Raw genomic sequence first — 21,264 nt, 5'->3', positions numbered from 1 at the left:
TTTTGTGTGTAAATTCCAACTCAATGAAGCGCTTAAAAAAGTTCAACCAATCAAAAGGCTTAGATAAAGGTCATTATGGGGTCAGTACAATAGACTCCTAAAGGAGACTATTGCACCGTGCAATAGTACATCGACAGTGCAATACATCGCGATGTCCTGAATAAATTTTGAAAATAGAGAAAAATATGTGTTTATTTAATAAGCAAGATAAAGCCTTATAATTAGGTAATAATAGCAATTAAAATAGGCTTTGGAAACAATCTGATAGATCATTTTTATCTATTTTCAGAAACAAGATGAAAGGTCGATATTAACTAATTGGGCTACAAATGTTTTCCTTCATGGACCTGTACAGACAATAATGCCCTTTTAAAAACTGTAGTACATTTGTCGATTCGGGTTATACTTGGTTAAACCTTTTATAAAATCCGAAATTTTTATGATGTGAACAGAGGGCAGAGGTCTTTAAAAAGCTGACAACGAACAAAAAAAAAACACAATTTCTGAAACTTAGGTATTCCCTTTTGCCATAGATGTCACAGCGGTACGAGTTCGAGTCCCGGAGAGGGAACGACCAAAAATTTGCATCGCAAATTTGACAGTTCTAACATCGTTGGAAATTTTCAGACCTTTCTATACGTTTACATATCTTCCCTGTATCAATTTGATCAATATTAGGGCTGTAAGTTATTTAAGGGCAATTACCGTAATTTAAACAAAAGTATGCTATATTTTACTATGATAACCAATGACTGAAATAAATTGTGCTAATACTGACCAGACTTGTTGCTGAAGTATGTTTGATGGGTTAAGAAGGTTTAGTTCCGAAAGAGTGTGGAGACCCAATTTGTGGATATTTTCTTTAAGTTCCAAACGAGCTTGATGGTGTTCTGAACAATCTATAAGGATGTGCTTAATGTCCTCTGAAACTCCAAATTTTTCGCATAAAGACGATATATCTTTAACATATTTTCCTATTTGACCTGGTAGCATGGTTGTGGCCAGTCTGAGTCTACTAATTGTTTTTGCGTGATGCCTTTTATCACTGTAAAATGCTGGTTTTACATCAGCATTAGATTTTAGTTGTTTATGCCAAATGTGATTCGAATTTTCCCATCTTGTCTGCCATTTTTGTTTAAAGATTTTGGAAATAATAGAAATAAATTCTTTTGAACTTCACCCAATTTTGACACCAATTGTAGGGTTTGATAGAGCTTGTTTCGCCAATCTGTTTATACATTTTTTTATATATCATGATGAATTAACCATTAACAGAATATGCTATCTTATTTATTGCAAATAACTTTAAGACATTTAACCCACACTGAAACTTTGTTTATATTAAGTATGGTTACTCGAGCATACTTAACTATAACTATTTGATCAAATGTCCAGAAATTGACGACCAAAGCCCGCCATAGATTCCACCGTCTGCTATCATCTTTATGTACACCTCATCACCAACCGATAATTTCATCACTTCAGTTCTTACGCCAGGAGCAAAGTCAGTTGCTCCATATATCCTTGTACGGATTTGATCATTTACAACGAAGGCACACGACACCGATTTTTTGCTTTCCATCGCCATAATGGTCGCGGAGAAGCTGTAAAGTCCAGTCTTGTTGGCAACAAAAATTCCCGTGTTCACGTTGTATCCAGAGCCGATATTCAACCACACCTTCTCAAATACGATTTTTTCGCCATTCTTGAAACTTTTTGATGTCTGCCGTGCGGCGGAAAACCCTATTCCTAGACCATCTTCTTCTAAATTTGCAATAGAAATAAAAGCCAATAAATTTCAGATTTAATAATGTTATCATTTTATATCCATGTTTTGAATGTTAATAACTGACACTTTTTAAACATTTTTTATTCAAACAATATGACATTCTCGACACCCGGTCAATTTGTTCCAATTTCAATTATTATCATCGGCACACACATGTACAGTAACTGTTGTCAATTGCTCAATTAATATTCATTGTACTGAAAAAAGGTTGTGGATACCAATTTTCGTGGTTGTATAAGATTTAATTTGCTATGAATATTTCGCTTTTAAGTAAGCCAGATGCGGCTCCAGAGAATTATAGAAAGGGAAGTAGGTTCAAGGCCATAATCATTTATGCCAAAATTTTACCCCAAAAAAACATTCTTAAAGGGGGGATTCCAGCGTCCAGACCCCAAAACCGCCACTTCAAATAAACAATTTTATTTTTTAAATATGAGCTTTTAGTTAGACAACCTCCGAAAAATAATGTGCAACCCCCGTCGCGTAAAATTACCTTTCTGAATTGCCTCTTTAATTACTTCCCGTAGCTCTTTCTCCAGATCATCTTTGGCAGTAGTGACAGCTTTCTCAATGGCTGATATAATACTCTTGTTAATAACACTCATATCCAGCCTGGCCAGCAATGGCAATTCTATTTTGTCTACGAGTGGTATGTAACTGGCAACGTCTGATTTGCCCAAGGCCACATAGCAAACAGAACTACTAGAAACAAAGCCATCTTTATATGCCTGCAACTATTTGGTCGTCTTTGCTAGCTCTTAAATACCTCCGGAAAATGAACAGGAAGAAGCATCTCTGTCATGTCCTATTTCAGATTGACTCAGTGAATTCGCTGTTTTGAAGAAGGAAATGTTTAATTTCGTTTATAGTCAATATAGGTCGTTCAACCGAGAATACGAGTTTAGGTTAGGTGTATGGAGTGTAACAGTATAAGTGTTCTCAAGTGAAAATCACACTTGAGCATGCAGCAAAACTTATTTTAGACTACATTCCCACCAGCTTTGAGGATTATATAATTTGTATAATTCGCACATTTTTTTTCTAAAATCATTGTACGTGTCATCACTGTATTAATTTGTTTCCACTCGAGAGGGACCACGATTGGCGAATTTTATGTTAATTTTTACACCAGTAAGGTAACTGCTGCACTTGTATTATGATGAAATAAGTTTTGTAACGACTTTAATGAAGTAAGACTCTGATATACCGGCCGGTATATATACTTTCAACTAAAACTAAAAATACTGTCAACAAAGTCTTCCATTTTGCATACGAATACCTATATGAATAGTATTTTCTCCAAGGGAAATTTCCTCGAGTCATGATTGTAAGATTCTTAGCAACCATGAAAGTCATTCAGGTACACAAAAAAAACATGATGTGATAAAGAATATGTGTAAGTTTCGTTAGTTCCGAAGGAGTTTGGATCTAGGATCGAAGACATTCCTCCTTAATTGGTCAGGCGCGGATCCAAGGATGGGCGTGCCGGGCGTGCACCCTCTTAAATTGGATAAACGTTTTTTTTTGCATAAAATCTTGATTTTTCATAAATTCTTCCCCCAAAATTTTTAATTTTACTCACCTCAAATCCTGGATCCAACCCAAATAGTCATTCAAATTAAAAAGAAATTGGCATCAAGTAATACATGTAATGGATATATATATGCGAACATTTTCATAGAGTTCCAATCAGAAGTTCCGTAAAAAGCAGTAAAGATATTCAAAGGGGGCAGGGGTTGGAACCCCTTTTTGTTGATTATTCTAAATTGTGCAAAAATTTGAGCAAAAATGAGAAAATGATATCCCAGTCCGCTTTTGTAAATTTCAGAATTTCTGGAATTTTTCCACCCTTAATATAGATTTAGTGTTCTTTCTTTGGGATAAACCATTTGATTTTCTGGGATATGTATTTTTCCCTGCGTCAGCACGGCGGATGAGGGGGGGGGGGCATGGTAATGATTCCTGTCTGTCCGTCCAACCGCCAGCAACTCCTCTAAAACCACTTGACAAATTTTCTTCAAATTTTGTTCGATTAACTGTAGTTGTTCATTTTGCACCGCCATTTTGTTAAGACAAATTTTACAACAATTATGGGGCTTTGGGTGTTTTTTTTTTTTTATTATTGTTTTTTTGGTTGTACATTGAGGGTTGGTCTAAAAACAGGACGAGAAAAATAGACACATTGTGAAATAAAAATTATTTCATTTTTAGTCAGTTAAAGGGGAAAAATCTTGACAGGACGGACTTATTCTGTTTCGTGAAATGTGTCGTTTTTTACGGAGGTACGGTAACAAAACACAATACTTGAAAAAACTTCTGTCAAAAATACTTAACATATTCTTAAAGCTTAGACTTTTTGCTTTATTTTGATATATATTTCGTTGAAATATGTTCAGAAATAAATTCAAAATCGTGACAGGACGAACTTTTTGCAACCGGAAGTTTACAATTTCTTATTGGATGTGGGAATAAACAAAGTTATTTTTTCTAAGCTATAAATGTCTGTCAAAAAATATTTATATATTCCTAAAGTCTATAATAAACGGTATATTTTGATATAATAATATTTTATTTTTGAGTCAGTTAAAGGTGAGAAATCTAGACAGTGCGGGCTCTTTGTGTTACGTGATTTGTGCAGTTTTTTTTACGGGGGTATTGTAGCAAAACATAAAATATCTGATTTTTTTTATTGTCTGCAAAAAATATGTATCATATTCTTAAAGCTGATATTATTTGCTACATTTGATGTATAGATTATTTTAATTAAATCAGAAATAAATCCAAAATCTTGACAGGACGAACTTTTTTCGGGTTGAAAAATCTTCATTTATCGTCATTTTAATAAACTGAATTAGAACTTAAAAAAATAAAATATTTTTTTTTTATCAAAATATACCATTTATCATAAGCTTTAAGAATGTGTAAATTTTTGACAGACATTTACATTTTAGAAGAAAAATAACTTTATTTGTTCCCACATCCAATATGAAATTGAAAACTTCCGGTTGCAAAAAGTCCGTCCTGTCAAGGTTTTTCCCCTTTAACTGATTTAAAAGGAAATAATTTTTATATCAAAATGTGCCTATATGACTATAAGCTTTCAGAATAAATAAACTTTATTTGACAGACGTGACACGATTTATAAATAATTAACATTATTCACCGACATATCCCTCTTTTAATCGCCATTTTCTTGTCAAAAAAGTTCGTCCTGTCAAGATTTTCGCTTTATTTTTTTTTACATTTTCCAAAAAAAGGCACTTTTATTCTTCTTTAGAAATCATTTTAAATTTTTGAATTCCATTGAGTAAAAGTAAACTTATAGCCAAAAACGTATCGGAAAATGCCCGTCCTGTTTTTTCTCGTCCTGTTAATAGACCGACCCGTACATCGACACAAAGAAAGATATTGTGAATGTAACTCCTCTGAAACTGCTGGACGGATTTTGTTCAAATTTTGTATGAATTTTAGACTCGGCATGTAGTTGATCATATTGCACTGTCATTTTGTTTCAACAAATATTACAGGAGTTATTTGGTACTTTTGTACTTCATTGTCTTTTTTAGGCGGGGTATATGTGGCTACAGGTAGTTGATGTTGAACAATCTTGTTTTCTGAGACAGTCTTTTTCCGACTAAATAGTGCTCAGAAACCTAGCCGGGGGCTAGGCGCTCTGCCCACAGAGCAACTGGGATGTGTGCCCCAGGTGGTGGAATGGGGTACCCCTGGCGTGTTACATGCTGGGGTTGTCAGGCTATAATACGGAAAACCTGACCGCAAACCATAGTGGTGCGCCGTGTTGGGAAAGATGCCACGCTCCTCGCACGTTAAAGAACCCTGCTGTGGTATTCGATAGGAGTAGGAACCTTTGCGCTCCGCCACAGGAGGCTAAATTGCCCGACCTTACCCATCCCCCTTTTTCCAGTGGCAATCAAAATTTGTCGACCCTATTATCCTTGTGACCCATCCTTTTTTTTTCATTTCATGTTCATTTTATCATCCATTTCATGTTCATTGTCTGAATATAGCTGAAATATTGCTGCTCGGACGTTAAACCCCAACAAACAAACATTTTCCGACGCAGTCGATATTGATTTCGCTTTGACATAACATGACATTCATGAAGCTTACATGTAACCATGGCACCCTAACCCACGTAACTTACATCCTCGCATTTCATTGGACAAATGTTGATAGCAACCGTGCAATTTAAGGCTCCATTGGGGGCATTGGTGTCTGGAATATTTTGAATCACTTTTATATATTGATAATGGGAAATAGTTTATTTGTTGAACGAATAATATAATTGAAATACGAAACATAGCACAGGGATCAGACAGTTCACTAAATAGAATCTTAACCAGATTTGGGTATCAACAAAGCGATATGCGTCGGCTATCTTTTTTAAAGATAGTACTTGTTATTTTTGTGACATGATGAAAACATTTTATTTTCTACAAAATTTGGTCATAGCTAGCAAGGGAGCAACCATCTGATTTCTAATTAGGGGGGGGGTAGGGTAAACTTAAATAGACATAATTTCTTCTAGGCCTAATAAAGTTGGAATTCATAGACAATACCTGTAATGGCTGCAAGGCTACAACACAGCTTAATTTTAATTACAGCTGTAATATCTATATATAAAACACATTTGGAATTCAATTTCCTCTCATTTCTGTCATCACAACATTGCATTAAAATATTGCACATTATTTGTAAACAGTTCAGAGTTAGTAACCACAAAGTGTAAGTATTTGTAAGAATCAGGCAAAATGGGAAAAATCAGAAATATGCAGGTCAAAAAACCCCACTGATATGACGACAAAGTTTCATTCAAGGATGCTTTCTCTTCTTGAAAAGGCCATTATTTGATCTCTGCATCATTGGATTTGCTCGTAAATTTTTCAATGTTAGAATGTTAGAAAAATGAAGTTTTTGACAGAGTTATCTACCCTTTAAAAATTCATTTACAGTGCATTTCAATGAAATTATATCTCAATGCACCAACATAATATGGAAAATCATGTTTTTTCCGTTGATTCTGATCATGCAAATAAGTCAAATTACACTATCAAAACGATGGGCATTTTTCATATCATGTTTCACTGACTGCCTGATTCTTACAAACACTGACACTTAAAATACAGTCAGTAATAATAATAAGTCTCTTCATCGCACTGTTCTACCATACCTAAAACAAAAATATATAAACATGTACATGCTGAAATAATTATATTAGATTGTAGAGATAAAAGCAGTGTTAATGCTTGCGATATGGAATGATCCATTGATATCTTATTTTGTTTATCATGTTTCAACATCTGGACACATTTCAGGCTCAATCATGTTAAATCAATCACTTGCATAAGTTTGGCATGTCATAGCCTTAATGTGTCACATAAGAGTAACATATCAGGCTTGATTCATATGATTATCATATCAGGCTTGATTCTTATGATTATCATACCTGCTTGATTCATATGATTATCATACCTGGCTTGATTCATATGATAATCATTTGTTGCAATTGGTATGATTCTCATGTGTGGCACTTTTGGCTTATGCAAAAAACCCATAACTTTTACCAAAAAAGTCGGTTTAGTAAGGGCAAAAATAGGCCCTAAAAACAAAGTCTATATGAACAAATTTTATGTTGTTTCTCCAGCTCTTAAAAAGCTACCTAAAACTCAGCTTTAATCAAATTTTCAAAAATGCCCAAATTCAGAGGCCAAAAGGAATCCTTACCCAACTTTCTCCTTTGAGATAAATTGTATTAGTTACCTGACCTGTCATTGTAGATATGCATGTTCAAGAATAAAAAAAAAATGCTTTGCAGGGTGCAGCATGATATGATTGGATATGTCAAACCTAGAACAGTTGGAACAAGTATGACACAGCACTGGAATTTGGTTTGTTATTGATTCTCTGAGCCAGTATAAGATTCTTGACAAAATGACATTAATCAAAGAACTTAAAACTTTATACAGGGTAACATGTCTAAACCGAACCCTGAATTAACTGAAAACCTGTCTAAACTGAACCCTGAATAATCCAAAAACATGTCTAAACTGAACCCTGAATTAACCAAAACCTGCCTACACCAGACAACTTTTGAAGTCCCATTGTGTCTGTATAAATGTATTTTGAGCCTGGATAAACCATACACCTGTCCAAACCGACCAAATTCTACAGTCTGAGAGGGGTTTGGTTTAGAGTGGTTTTACTGTAATTAGACAAAAGTGTTTTTCTGCCTTTTCAGTACATAATTCCTTAAAGGTTAAAGTCATGACCCCAAAAAAAAGAAACAGTCTGACCTCAAAGGTATAGAACATTGTGGTACAGTTTTATTGAGATTCATACATATGTTCTTGAGATGCCAATCCTCCATTTGTAGCATGGAAGCTTGTTATAAAATTCTATTAAGATCCACCAACCAACATTAAAGTTATTGCATGAAAATTAAGTGTCTACAGATAACAACACAGTCAATGATGGCAACACAGATAACAGCAGTAATAATTAACAATTTTATAAGTAATATTGTAAAGTATCTTTTCAACATTACATCCATATTATAGATAAAATGCTTTGCATGGAGCAGCTTGATAGAACAGCAGAAGTCAAACACTGGACAGTTGCCTGAGTTGGTACAAGTATGGACACATCATTCAAGATTGATATAAGTCTAACTTCGGATTGCAATTACCAGTAAACATTAAACAGGAAAAGAATTTTACCAGAAACAAAGAGGCCCCTCTTATGACCTTAATTCCTTTACAGTTCAGGTCATTATCTCAAAATCAGTTCTAGTCTTCCTTTAGGAAGAGATTCATACACTCTTACTCAAATTATTATCCTGACACAAGGAAAATGCTTGTTTCTGACCTCTTTGTGGCCCCTAATTCCAAAATGCTTCGAGTCAAAAACCTAAATATTAATTCTAGCCTTCCTTTCAAGGCATGGCAGTAGTACAATTTCAAAGATACCTATACACTTATACACAAATAAGAAACAGAACTTATTAGCACCCATTAAAAACAGATTTTGGGTTGGAAAGTTTACTTGTATTATAAAGCAAAGTAACAGATACACCTACTATTGAGCCCAAATAAAAGATGGATTTAGTGTTTTTGTGTTTGAGCACACATCTGTAACAGGTTTTTGTGATAGGACATTGTACTTTACATCCAGCAAACATCTGTAACAGCTTTCTGTGAGGAAATATTGTAATTTATTGAAGCACAAATCTGTAACAGGTTTTTGTGATGGGACATTGTACTTTTATTTCAGCACACATGATCTGTAGCAGCTTTCTGTGATGAAATATTGTACTTACTGGTACTTCAAGCACACATCTGTATCAGCTTTTCCTTACTTACTTTTAAGCACACATCTGTATAAACATCTTTTATGTAGAGATATATTAACTTCTATCACACATTTGCAACAGCTATTTTTGCATAGGGATATACTATTTTATTAAGAGCAGTGTACTGAAAATCATGATAGCTTTTGGATATGGATGAAACTTACTTTTGAGCACACATTAGAGATAGATTTTGGACTGTTGTCAGTGTGGAAAAGTCATTCTGTCCTGTTATTAAATGCCTGTCTACAATCACATGCACTGCATCACTATCACTACCTGTAATAAATGTACACTACTTATAGATACATGTACATGTAGTTACCTACCACAATCTAGCAATAAACAGTGGCTGATCCATAAATTACGAATAGAGGGGCTCACTGACTGACCTAACAAACAGTCAAGGTGAAAGTTAACTCTTTCAAGAGGGTGTCCATGCAAAACCAGGCAGTGGGTTGCACGTAACAAATTTTGTCTTAAAATTTTTTTTCATCCATTTCTTATCACAAATTCGTCCTTTTTCAAAGTTGAATGTTGGTTTTTTATGAACTGCAATGGTTTAAGAGAAAGAAAGGTTCACAGAAAGCATTGAAATTCAAAGAAAAATATCTCTTTATTTTTGTGCAAAATTTGGTTGCTTTGTTAGGGAGCTTTAAGTTGGTTTTTGGAGCCACCCATCGTTGCTTTGAAAAATATTTTTACTATAAAAAAATTTAGACATACATATGGTATAAACATTACATTGGAACACAAAATTTACCCTGTGCCAACTATATCACATAATCTGCCTGATGTTTAAATGGACAGCCTCTTAAATTCACAGCTTTTTTGTGTCTTGAAAATTTTACCAAAAAAAGTCCTGGACAGTTGCACTATCAATAGCTTTCTTACCAAAGGAACATTTAAAAAAATCTAGTGCTGACATTTATTTGGAGAAAGTAGAACTATTACATGTACATGCATACTGTTTTATTCCTTTTCATTCATATTTGTAACTGAAAGAGATTCTACCAATAATAAAGGCCAAGACTAATTTTAAGCTACTTACAAGACTTGTAAAAGGGAAAGTGACAAAAAAAACAAAACAAAAAAACACAAATTTGGCTTCGTCATCAAAGGCATTACCTCCCTTTCCATATCGTTTTTTGTTTTGTTTTTTTTGCATTATAATCAGTTCTTTGGAAATTAGTATTCTAATATTATATTGTTATTTTAATGACTTACAGTTGTATTTTCCTCCAAGGTCTTTAATCACATCTTCTGTAATCAATGGCAATGAAGAAAAATCTGGACTTCTGGCCAATTCAAATACTGATGGCTAAAACAATTTACAGAAACTAGGCAGTAGAGTAGTTTATATTCATCAGACATAATAGGAAAAATCAGAAACAAGCATGTCAAACACCCACTGACTTGACAATATAATTTCACTCAAGGATGCTTTCCCTATTTGAAATGGTCATTATTTGATCTCTGCATCACTGGATTTTCTCAGAAATGTTTCAATACAATGATAGAAAAATGGGGTTTTAGACAGAGTAATATGCATTTGAATGAAATTATAACTCAATTTACCAAAGTGTTAGTGATATAGGAAATCTTGTCTTTTCTCCTTGATTCTGTTGGTGCAAATAGTCAAATTTTACTCTCAAAATGGGAGGATTTTTTCATACAATGTTTCACTCACTACCTGATTCTTACAGTGACTGACACTTAAGGTTTCTATCACTGCTTGATACTTTGGCAATACAATAAATGAGAAAATACAAAGCTACAAGGGACAGAGCATCAGTGACGTCTTATACATGTAGCTGCTCTGAAACACGAATGGCTCAATCCATTCTGTCAGAAGCCACATAATTCGGAAAACACATACATGTATGCATAAAGAAAGTGATTGTTTGAACTTTAATTGAAGGTACATAGCTTGTAATATAGAAAATCTTGCATATTCCTCTTGGTGGAGACATCAGCAATATAATATCAACAAAGCATTGTGCTAACAACAAAGTCAAATTTTGTGTTACAACAAATAGCTCAGTCCCTAATAGACAACTAACTGGCCCATTTCATACAGTTCAACTGAATAACAGCACGATTAAGAATTAGAATCAACATAAATGATTTCATCTTTCCTAAATGGCTGAAAACCTGTTTTTTTAACAATCCTGGGACAATAAAGACTTGACATCATAGCAGTGCAATGTTTTCATTCTTTATTGTGTTTTTATGTATTCTAAAAAAGTTAACTTTAAGTAGCACTCCAGCTAAGAATCACACAAAATGTGATTCATGAAAAGACTACATATTTTTATTTTTAATATTTTGTTTGAATTGCCATAGTAAACAGAAACTAATTTTCAGTTTTTCATATAACCTGTGTTCTTAGGAGGTAAAATTTATAAAGAATGCACTATAAATGTCAAAATTAAGGGAGATAATTCTGTAAATGACACTCAAATACAATAGAATCTATTCAATTTTCAATGTTGTTATCTCCTAAGAGCAGACAGATATGAATGAATAATCACACATTTCACAATATAGACCCATAAAACAACTTAATTACAAAAATAAACATATGTAGCCTTTTTTGGGGTGTATCACAATTTTCTGATTTTGCTTGATTCTTACAAAGACAGCTACTTAATAGGAAACCGTCCTATTGAAAATTTGACTTTCAACTTTAATTACCCCTGTTATACTGTAATCTTCAAAACACCAACTTTTGTCATCCTTCTTAGCACAAAACAATGCAGCTACTCCCAAACCAATAGCACAAATAGGTTCTGTTATAAATAGAAATGACGAAATTTAATATGGATCAATGGCCATGGGAAACAACGCTATAATATAGCTTTTTTTTAAAAACACTTTAATTTCCCCTGCAAAGGTATATTCCCTAAACCGAAACATTAATAACAATGCTACCACACTCAGCAACAAACCTCACCTCTTTATGTAAATTAGTACAATTCTGCACCTGCTTATGATTGGCCTCCAATATTAAGTGGGAGACTTTCACTAAATCAATGACAAATTTAGAATCTCCCATCATAAAAGTGAAAAATTTGCGTTAAAATTACAATATCATCTTTGAAAAATACTAAATAATTGTATTAAAAAATTTGCTTTTAAGTAAAAATCTTTTTTTTAAAAACACTTTAATTAATTTCCCCTGCAAAGGTATATTCCCTAAACCGAAACATTAATAACAATGCTACCACACTCAGCAACAAACCTCACCTCTTTATGTAAATTAGTACAATTCTGTACCTGCTTATGATTGGCCTCCAATATTAAGTGAGAGACTTTCACTAAATCAATGACAAATTTAGAATCTCCCATCATAAAAATGAAAAATTTGCGGTTAAAATTACAATATCATCTTTGAAAAATACTAAATAATTGTATTAAAAAATTTGCTTTTAAGTAAAAATCTCCCACATTAGACAGTTTGTTTGTTTGTTTGTTGGGGTTTAACGTCCGAGCAGCAATATTTCAGCTATATTCAGACGATGAACATGAAATTGAGGATAAAATGAACATGAAATGATGATGAAATGAAAAAGGGATGGGACACAAGGATAATGGGGTCGACATATTTTGATTGCCACTGGAAATAGGGAGAGATGGGTAGGGTCGGGCAATTTAGCCTCCTGTGGCGGAGCCCTATGGTTCCTACCCTGGGAGAATACCACAGTAGGGTTCTTTAACGTGTGAGGAACGTGGCATCTTTCCCAACACGGTGCACCACTATGGTTTGCGGTCAGGTTTTCCGTATTATAGCCTGACAACTCCAGCACGTAACACGCCAGGGGTACCCCATTCCACCACCTGGGGCACACATCCCAGTTGCTCTGTGGGCAGAGCGCCCTAGCCCCTGGCTAAGGTTCTGAGCACTATTTAGTCGCCTTTTACGACAAGCTTAGCGCTGCTGCAGGCCTATTCTTTTAACACCCGGACCTGCATGGGGACACACATTAGACAGTGTTAACGGGGAAGGGGGGGGCAATCTCCTACATGAAATGTTCCAAAGGTCCAATTCACCAGACACAGCTTCAACTACAATAATAATAAACAGAATGATCTCATGTATAATAAGGAAGTGGATTTTATTATTATAAAGGATATATCCATCACTAACCCCATTCGAGAGCATATCGAAACAAACTTGTATTCAGCTAATCAAATTATAATTGGCAAGTGTTTCTAGAAAATCAGATGACGTTTACCCTACCAGTGCACCTGGTCATTCCTTCAAGTTTTTTAGTGGAGTCCAAACTGCTTGTTTACTTTTGTTTCTTTGTACATGTAATTTTGGTTATTTCATATTCTTTGTTGTATGTGTCAGTGTCCGTTTTCCCTGTCTAGTCTATCTTTGGAATATATTCTTTTCATTTTTTGGTTCCCTTGATTAGTCTTGTATAATCCTGCTTGCAGCAGAAAGTTTAAACAAATCCTAAATAAGTTGGTTTCAGATGTAATTAGTGAATCAAAGCTACTACATTTCATGAAAAAGTTCGTTTTAATAAGATTGTTTTTTTAATTTTTCAATTAAGAATTGGCAATAATAAAAATTTTGTCTATTGAAAAATAACATAAATTTTCCATGTGCATACTGTTTATTCTTGTCAATTCTTATAAATTAATTTTAAAACATATTTTTATCTTTAAACATGAGAAAAGTAGCTCTGAATTTAACTGAATAGGGGTGTGTCAATATTTTTTTTATCCATTGAGATATAACGAAATTATTTTAACCAATCAGATTACAGTATTTATCTTAAATTAATTTATTTGACAATGTATTATACATTATCATTAAGATATTAAAATCATTGCTATTGGGAAACTCTTCTTAGAAAAACATACATTTTAACAAATTTTCAAAATCAGTATTATAGGAAAACAGGGTACGAAATTTCTGTATATTCTGACTTTTAATATTTTTTCTAATTGTGAGGAAGAGTGAATTTTATAATGAATATACAGATAATTTTATTTTCACAATTTCCATGATTTAAGATGAGAGATTTATTGATAAAATATTATTTGAAAATCATAATTTGACTTGATCTTTTTAATTATTGAACAATCGGAACTCATTCAGAAATAGAATCAGTCAGTTACCTTATGTTTATATTTTTATATTTAAATTAAGTATATGACCTAAGTTCATGAATATGACCCTAGATTGTTACCTTATTTGGAATTTCAGTAGTGTTGATTATTTGGATTATTGGAAAGAATATTTAATTGGTAGAAAGTCACATGCACTTTTGGAGGGAAATCCTTTTGTTCTTGATGTCACTCTCTATACATTTAAAATCTCAGATAGCAGACATTTTTGTAACTCAGTAAAAACTATTGGAATATCTTGGAATATTAATTTTGATGGAAGTCTGATTGTCTACTTTAAGTCTATGACACCATTATTGACTTCTTCTACTTTAAAAGGTATTTATTAGTAATAATCTTGATTTTGAGTGATTTGAGCTGAATGAATGGATGACTGACTTATAAACTTATAAAACAGTAAAATAATATAAGAATAAAGTTAAATAAAATGATAAATGAGTTAATATAAATCAGTAATAAATATAAAGTCTAAATGATCAAAATATTATTTTGATAAAACATAAATTTTATAAAGATGATTTAGTAAGTGTTTTATTTTTGTTACGCGTTACATGTAATTGTGCGTATTTTGAAGCACATTAGTTATTATTGTAATCTTGTATTCAGATGTAACCATGACACTGCCGATGTTATTGCACAGAGTATTGTAATGAGTTGTACTGGGAAACTGACCTTTGCACCTAAGTGTGAGGTAAGGAAGTGTTACATTTTTATGAAATTTGCTTAACTAATATTATTTGCTTGCTTGGTAATATTTGGCTTTCAGTCAGTAACTATTAAGCTTATTTTTAACTGATTTTTGTTGCTTATTTAGACATTTCATGCTAAATTAATTTTTGCATGTCATTTGTGTTCAAAACATATATAGATGTGGAATATTGTACATGAGATTCATGCGCAACAAATACATTTTTCTAAGAAAATGCATTATATGAGAACTACCATATTGCCTATAGAAGGTGTAATGTTATTATATTATAACTATTTTATTTTAATTAATTGACTGATAGAGTTTATCTATGCTATCAGGGTTATCTTTCTTTACCCAAGTCTTATGAATTTATGTATTGTTATTGCAGGGTCTTTTTGTTTATGCATATAACTGCAATAAATATTGGAACCTAACGATTTGATGTGGTTTATTTCTCCCTGGAGAACTAGCCAGACAACAATTGCATGAATGTAAATAATATATATTTTGTTGAACAATTTTGTAGATAGAACAATAAGAGCTTATTATATCTTGATGTTTCACCTATTTATCCCTTTTAAATTTTCTTGCCTTTTTTTGCTCAGCCTTTAAATTCATTTATGCCATCCTTTCTGCCTTTCCTCGTTTGTCTCCCCCCGACTTGACTTTTTATGAGCAACTCGGTGGGTGTTTCTAGAAAAGCAAAGGACGCTTACCCTACTGGTGCATCTGGTCAAAAATAAATACATGTAGCTGGTCTACAACACACCAATCTCCATTATTCTTGAAAAGTGGAGGATGCTTACCCTATCAGTGCACCTGGTCCATGCTCCCAGTTTTTAGTGGAGTCTGAGTTGCTCATTTGCTTTTGTTACTTTGTATGTATGATTTTAGTTACTTTATGTTCTTTGTTGTGTATGTCTGTTTTCAATGTCTGGTCTTTGTCCCTGGATTGCATTCTTTTGATTACCGCTATAACCTTGGTTCCCTTGATTACTCTATCCCTAACCTGAATGCATGGATAAATCCCTGTTCTATTAACTTTGAGTAAAAGGGTAGATGGTCACTACTGACTTTTTATTGTATTTTGTTTAATATTGTGATTTTCGTCTTGTGGGCATTTTCCCAACACCATTGTCTAGCATTTTACAAATCGTTCGTTTAAACGCAAGCTTGGAGTGTATGTTTAAACACATGATGGGAGCATACGTTTATTTTTAAACATTCATTATTTCCTTTAATCAACTGTTATTTTTATCTTTTTTGCTATTATTTTTTGTATTTCCATTTATTATATTTTTGATTTTTTCTTTCTTCATTATTATTTGTTAATTTTATTATTTTTCATTGATCGTCTATCGTGTGTTCAAATGCATGCAAGGAGCAATGGTTTATAGCATGTCTAAAAACATGATGGAAGTGTTCGTTTAAAAGCACATTTATCGGGCACTTTGTGAGCGTTTAGCGTGCATTTAGATATCGTGCATATAGGTAACCTGAACGTCTCAAGGAGTGTACACTACTCTTAAAATCAGAATAACAGAAAGTATGGCAAGCCAAAGTGGACAAAAATTGCCATAAAAAAGTCAACATAACAAGGGGAATAATGAAGTAGTTATAATTTCATCCTAAAAGAATCTTACTTTTTTCTTTAACAAAATGCTTTATGATGACAGCCAAATCTTCACTTGTGGCTAAGTCATGTGATGCCCCAGGTGCTGCTGGGATTAATAAAGCTGAATATCTATTGGCTAAAAGTATACAGAAAAATATCAGTAAATTATCCCAGGTGCTGCTTGAGAAAGAAATAACACTTAATATCTATTGGCTAAAATTATATGACTAAATTTCAGTCAACATCCCCAGTCCTCCTGGAATAAGCAATAATACTGAATATCTATTGGCTAAAATTATATAGAAAAAAAATGTCAGTCAATGCCAATGAAGTATCTTATAATGCTGAACATCTTGTGGCTAAATTTCATAAAAACAGAAGTTGCATATACACTAACACCATATCAAATTTTGACTACAACATTAATTTTAATGCATGCACTTGTGTTTACATACATCATCATTTACACTGTCTCGTGTGGCAGATTATTATGTAAAAGCAAATTTTTTACATAGATATTCAATTATTTAGCATTTTTCACAGAAAATGAAGTGTAATTTTAACAAGAAATCGTCCACAAATCTTACATTTTTATGAGGAAGATTCTCTGTTGTTTATTGATTTTGTGGGAGTCTCCCCACTAATGTGGGAAGGTTAACATGTATCCTTGTAAGGCACTACAATGAACTATTCTGGATTTTCAGTTTGAGACATTTATTTTCTGTGTTTTCTATAGATTTTTTTCTCTGCCTCTTGACTTCATATTGTAAATAGCTCTAAAAAATTTAAAATTCTCTACATATAATGTGCTATAAAGAGCTGTTCTATATGCCAATAGAAGTATGCTATAATTCTGGGAAAAAGCTTAAAGAACTGTGCTATGCCAGTTAGCCATGTCATCTAATTAAAAAGTTTTAATTTGTGCTTTTCCAGTTAGCACTTGTCTAATTAGAAAAGCCTTATAGCTGTGCTTTTTCAGTTAACACTGTGATCTAATTAAAAAGTCTTATTGCTGTGTTTTGCCAGTTAGCACTGTGATCTAATTAAAACGCCTTGTAGCTGTGCTGGTTCACTTAGCACTGTGGTCTAATTAGAAAAGCCTTATAGCAGTGCTTTTTCAGTCAGCACTGTGATCGGATCAAAAAGCCTTGTAGCTGTGCTGGTCCACTTAGCACTGTGATCTGATTATAAAAGCCTTATAACTGTGCTTTGCCAGTTAGCACTGTGCTATTTAAAATTCATTTGGACATTGAGCACTTCAATTTATCTTACCATCTATGGTCTCTAGCCCAATAGGTGTAGACACAGATTTACTTCTAAATTTATCTTACCATCTATGGTCTCTAGCCCAATAGGTGTAGACACAGATTTACTTCTAAATTTATCTTACCATCTATGGTCTCTAGCCCAATAGGTGTAGACACAGATTTACTTCTAAATTTATCTTACCATCTATGGTCTCTAGCCCAATAGGTGTAGACACAGATTTACTTCTAAATTCATTAAACCACCTTCTATTGTTGTCATCTTGATTCACAAATTCTACATTCTTTCCCTATATAACAAAAAAATGGGAAAATCAAATTATAAAATGAGGGGAATCCTAAACAAAACAAAGCTGTATTAAAATAATGCTCTGAATTAAAAAAAAATAAGTTGTTTTAAAACAATGCTCTGAACATAAAAAAACTTAGTTATACCAAATTCAAACAAACTAAAACGCACACATAAAAATTAGACAGCATAAACATTACATACAGTGAAATCTGTTTAAACTGAATCACTTTTGGACTTTAAAATAGACCCTCTTGTGGTAATTTGGTAAGCATGCTCAACATACACTTCCACGAAGTAGAGCTTGGATAGAACAAAAGAATTTATCAAGGTTAAAAAAAAACATCAAAATTCATATAAAGGGACTATTAAAGTGTCTGGTTTAGACAAGTTTTCAGTTTATTCACGGTTCAGGTTAAATAAATTTTGATGTATAACACTTCTTATAGCAGTCATGGTGTCCAATGTACCCATGGTGAACACTGTAGCCATGGTGAACACTGTAGAATTTTTCAAACTGACAATGGGCAACATAACACGCCTAAGAAAAGTGTTTGATTTATCATAGAAATCAAAATAATGAAAACCAATCATAAGGGCACTCAAAATAAATACTCTTGATATTGTTTCTCCAAAGACAGAAGGAGTTTTGTCAGTAATAAACACTTCAAGTACATGTACCTCACCATTAAGTACCAGTCCATATAAAATTCAGACACTGCCTATTGTACAGATGATTCATGGTGTAGAAAAACCTTCCGAATCAATAAGCAATGTTTCATCGGTCTTCTGATGCTATATTTTCAATATAGTAACAATAGTATTTTGTGTATTCAGATCTGAACTTTTGAGAAACCATACATTTATTTCACACAAAAAGCAACCAAAATCAAAGCAAATCAAGAACAATAACTCTTACAAAGGGCTAATTCCAACTACAATCTATATAAATTTTATCTCAAAAGCGCAACACTCAAATGAAAAACTGAGACTGGTTATGTAGTCTTGAACTGATTCTGAATTAGGAACAAAAATGAATTTGTCGGGTTTTTGACATGCATGAATCACCTTCTGTCTCTTTTTTTTTATAAAGACTTGTACTTAAAATTAGTGTATAAGTTCTATTAATGAAAATACATTAGAAAATTATCAGTTTAAAAATATAAAATGATCCATGATTACGGTAAATTAATTGCATACAAAATAAAAACAAAGTAGCTCATATAATTTGCTATGTATATTCTTACATTTGGAGATGCTAGCTGAATGGAAAAGTTAGAACTAGCTAGATTATATGACTGTCTGAAGGACTCTGAAGATACCCCTGTAAAATACATGTACAAAGTCATAGGAATTAAAAATCTATTCACATACATGATACTACACAACTGCTGTGAACCGGCAGAATGGCCAGTTTTAGTGGAGTCTGAGTTGCTCATTTACTTTTGTTACTTTGTATGTATTATTTTGGTTAGTTTCTTTGTTGTGGGTGTCTGTTTTCCATGTCTGGTCTTTGTCTCTGGATTACATTCTTTTGATTTTCGCTAGAATCTTGGTTCTCTTGATTACTCTAATATGTATACATGTACATGTAGCATTAAAAAAATGATCTAATCTAACATTTTTAATTCTAATCATTGTAGTTCGAATTGAAAGCACAAGTTCAGAAAAAGGCATATTAGTTAGTTCATTTTTTAAAATTTGTAAATAAAATTATTTTGTCCAGACAGATTTTTTTTTATTACAATATACCAAATCACATCTGTTTAGGCTGACAACAATCTTTAGTTGAACGTCTCATTGTGCATGCAAGCAGGCTGTTTGTTTGCAATCCTCCAGGAGGCTCAAAGTACTTGCTATATTGTTCTGTAGATCAATACTAAAGAGCCTTTAATTTTAATATAATCTTTATGGTGAGCACTGGGTAATAGTATTTTTTAAAACTTTGACAGTTTTTCTGTGGCAGAACCTCAAATTTTAAAAATTGCAAATGTTTCCATTGTATGACATGTCAGATTCCATGCATCTATTGTACATGTTTATGATACAAAATGTACAATTATTGTCCTACATGTACAATATAACAGTAACGTGCGTATACAGTAGCTCTTTAAGTGTGTGCAAAAATTAAATAGTACATTTGTTATTAATATATACAAGCAATACTTATATTATAGCAAGCCCAGCTCAAGCTGCGGCAAAGCCACAGCGAGAGCTGAGAGCTCAATAGCAACATGTACATGTAAGTTACATGTAGCTGGGTGCAGTATGATGAGAACAAAATATTATTGTCCAGAAGTGATACATTGCAGATAGAATGCAAAATAACAATAATTGTCCTCAATAATTATTTTAAAAAACTGAAATGATATCTTGAACGCCTAAAAATCTAACTTAAATAGCAAAAGAGGATTGGAAGTACATTATATGTACAAAGTTAACATTATGAGAACATCACATTGCAATTAATGTTGTCCCTTTCACTTTTGTCCCAAACACGGTCAATAGACAAATGCATAATCACACAAATAGTTTGTTTACAATTCATACATTTTAATGACAATTTTATTTCAAATAAATGTGAATAGTCAAGCTCTCTGCAACTGTGTAGAATTTGTCATTTACAATGAAACCTTGTACTGGTCAGAAAGAAATGCTGTGCTCGCTTATAGCCAATAGCTACTTCAAATTACAGTTGTATTGTGCAACACTACACAAAACATACAATAAACAGTGAGTTTGTATTTCTTTTTGCTCCGACTATTACCGCCCACTTCACATTATATCGCTTTTACGATATCAAAAGAGTTAATGTCACGTTATTTAGGGTAATAAAATAACAATAATAGGGTTTAGACATATAATTAAGGGTATCAAAACTAGTTGAAGTAAAACAAACCCTCCGTAGCAGAACTCAGTACAAAAAGACAGCTAACCCTGGGCGCAGACATATTGGAATTCTTTGGGTCACTCTAACACCCGGAACTACAAAATGTAGAAGGGAATATTTAAATAATAATAATAATAATTACAGTTGATTACAATATTACATAAACAGGATGTGTGTTAACATAAAAAAATAATAAAAAAAATAAAGTAACATA

General features: G+C 32.9%; 2 protein-coding genes across 3 annotated transcripts; both read right to left on the bottom strand.

The window, feature by feature from the left end:
- Positions 1 to 1,274: 1,274 nt before the first annotated feature.
- LOC148610388 (cerebellin-1-like) lies at positions 1,275 to 2,602 on the bottom strand. The gene is made up of 2 exons (XM_088542987.1): positions 2,283 to 2,602; positions 1,275 to 1,764 (listed from the first exon to the last, which is right to left on the bottom strand). The coding sequence occupies exons 1-2, from the start codon at positions 2,392 to 2,394 to the stop codon at positions 1,376 to 1,378; spliced, it is 501 nt and encodes a 166-aa protein (XP_088399113.1). The 5' UTR covers positions 2,395 to 2,602; the 3' UTR covers positions 1,275 to 1,375.
- A 3,796-nt stretch (positions 2,603 to 6,398) lies between these two features.
- LOC148610387 (glutamine amidotransferase-like class 1 domain-containing protein 1) lies at positions 6,399 to 21,162 on the bottom strand. Of its 2 annotated transcripts, XM_088542985.1 has the most exons (8): positions 21,060 to 21,162; positions 19,408 to 19,484; positions 18,056 to 18,161; positions 16,635 to 16,742; positions 11,853 to 11,947; positions 10,383 to 10,476; positions 9,323 to 9,434; positions 6,399 to 6,980 (listed from the first exon to the last, which is right to left on the bottom strand). In XM_088542985.1, exons 1-8 carry the CDS (start codon positions 21,109 to 21,111, stop codon positions 6,959 to 6,961), a joined length of 666 nt encoding a protein of 221 aa, XP_088399111.1. In that variant the 5' UTR covers positions 21,112 to 21,162; the 3' UTR covers positions 6,399 to 6,958. The 2 variants fall into 2 exon arrangements, with proteins under 2 accessions (XP_088399111.1, XP_088399112.1); XM_088542986.1 differs by lacking the exon at positions 16,635 to 16,742.
- Between the last annotated feature and the right edge of the window lie 102 nt (positions 21,163 to 21,264).

Source organism: Perna viridis, chromosome 8 (genome assembly GCF_037379345.1).
Source record: "Perna viridis isolate PV_CMFRI_1.1 ecotype Kerala chromosome 8, ASM3737934v1, whole genome shotgun sequence".
In the NCBI taxonomy this organism is placed as follows: domain Eukaryota; kingdom Metazoa; phylum Mollusca; class Bivalvia; order Mytilida; family Mytilidae; genus Perna; species Perna viridis.
The sequence above is the reverse complement of the archived record's forward strand: the minus strand, read 5'-3'. Positions and strand labels throughout refer to the sequence as shown.

Coding starts and splice junctions, on each gene's coding strand:
- LOC148610388 (XM_088542987.1), bottom strand. CDS start 2,394: ATGAGTGTTATTAACAAGAGTATTATATCAGCCATTGAGAAAGCTGTC. Junction 1,765..2,282: donor TAAAGAGGCAATTCAGAAAG/GTAATTTTACGC, acceptor TTGCAAATTTAG/AAGAAGATGGTCTAGGAATA.
- LOC148610387 (XM_088542985.1), bottom strand. CDS start 21,111: ATGTCTGCGCCCAGGGTTAGCTGTCTTTTTGTACTGAGTTCTGCTACG. Junction 19,485..21,059: donor ACTGAGTTCTGCTACGGAGG/GTTTGTTTTACT, acceptor TGTATTTTACAG/GGGTATCTTCAGAGTCCTTC. Junction 11,948..16,634: donor GCATTTTGTTAAAGAAAAAA/GTAAGATTCTTT, acceptor TATTTATAACAG/AACCTATTTGTGCTATTGGT.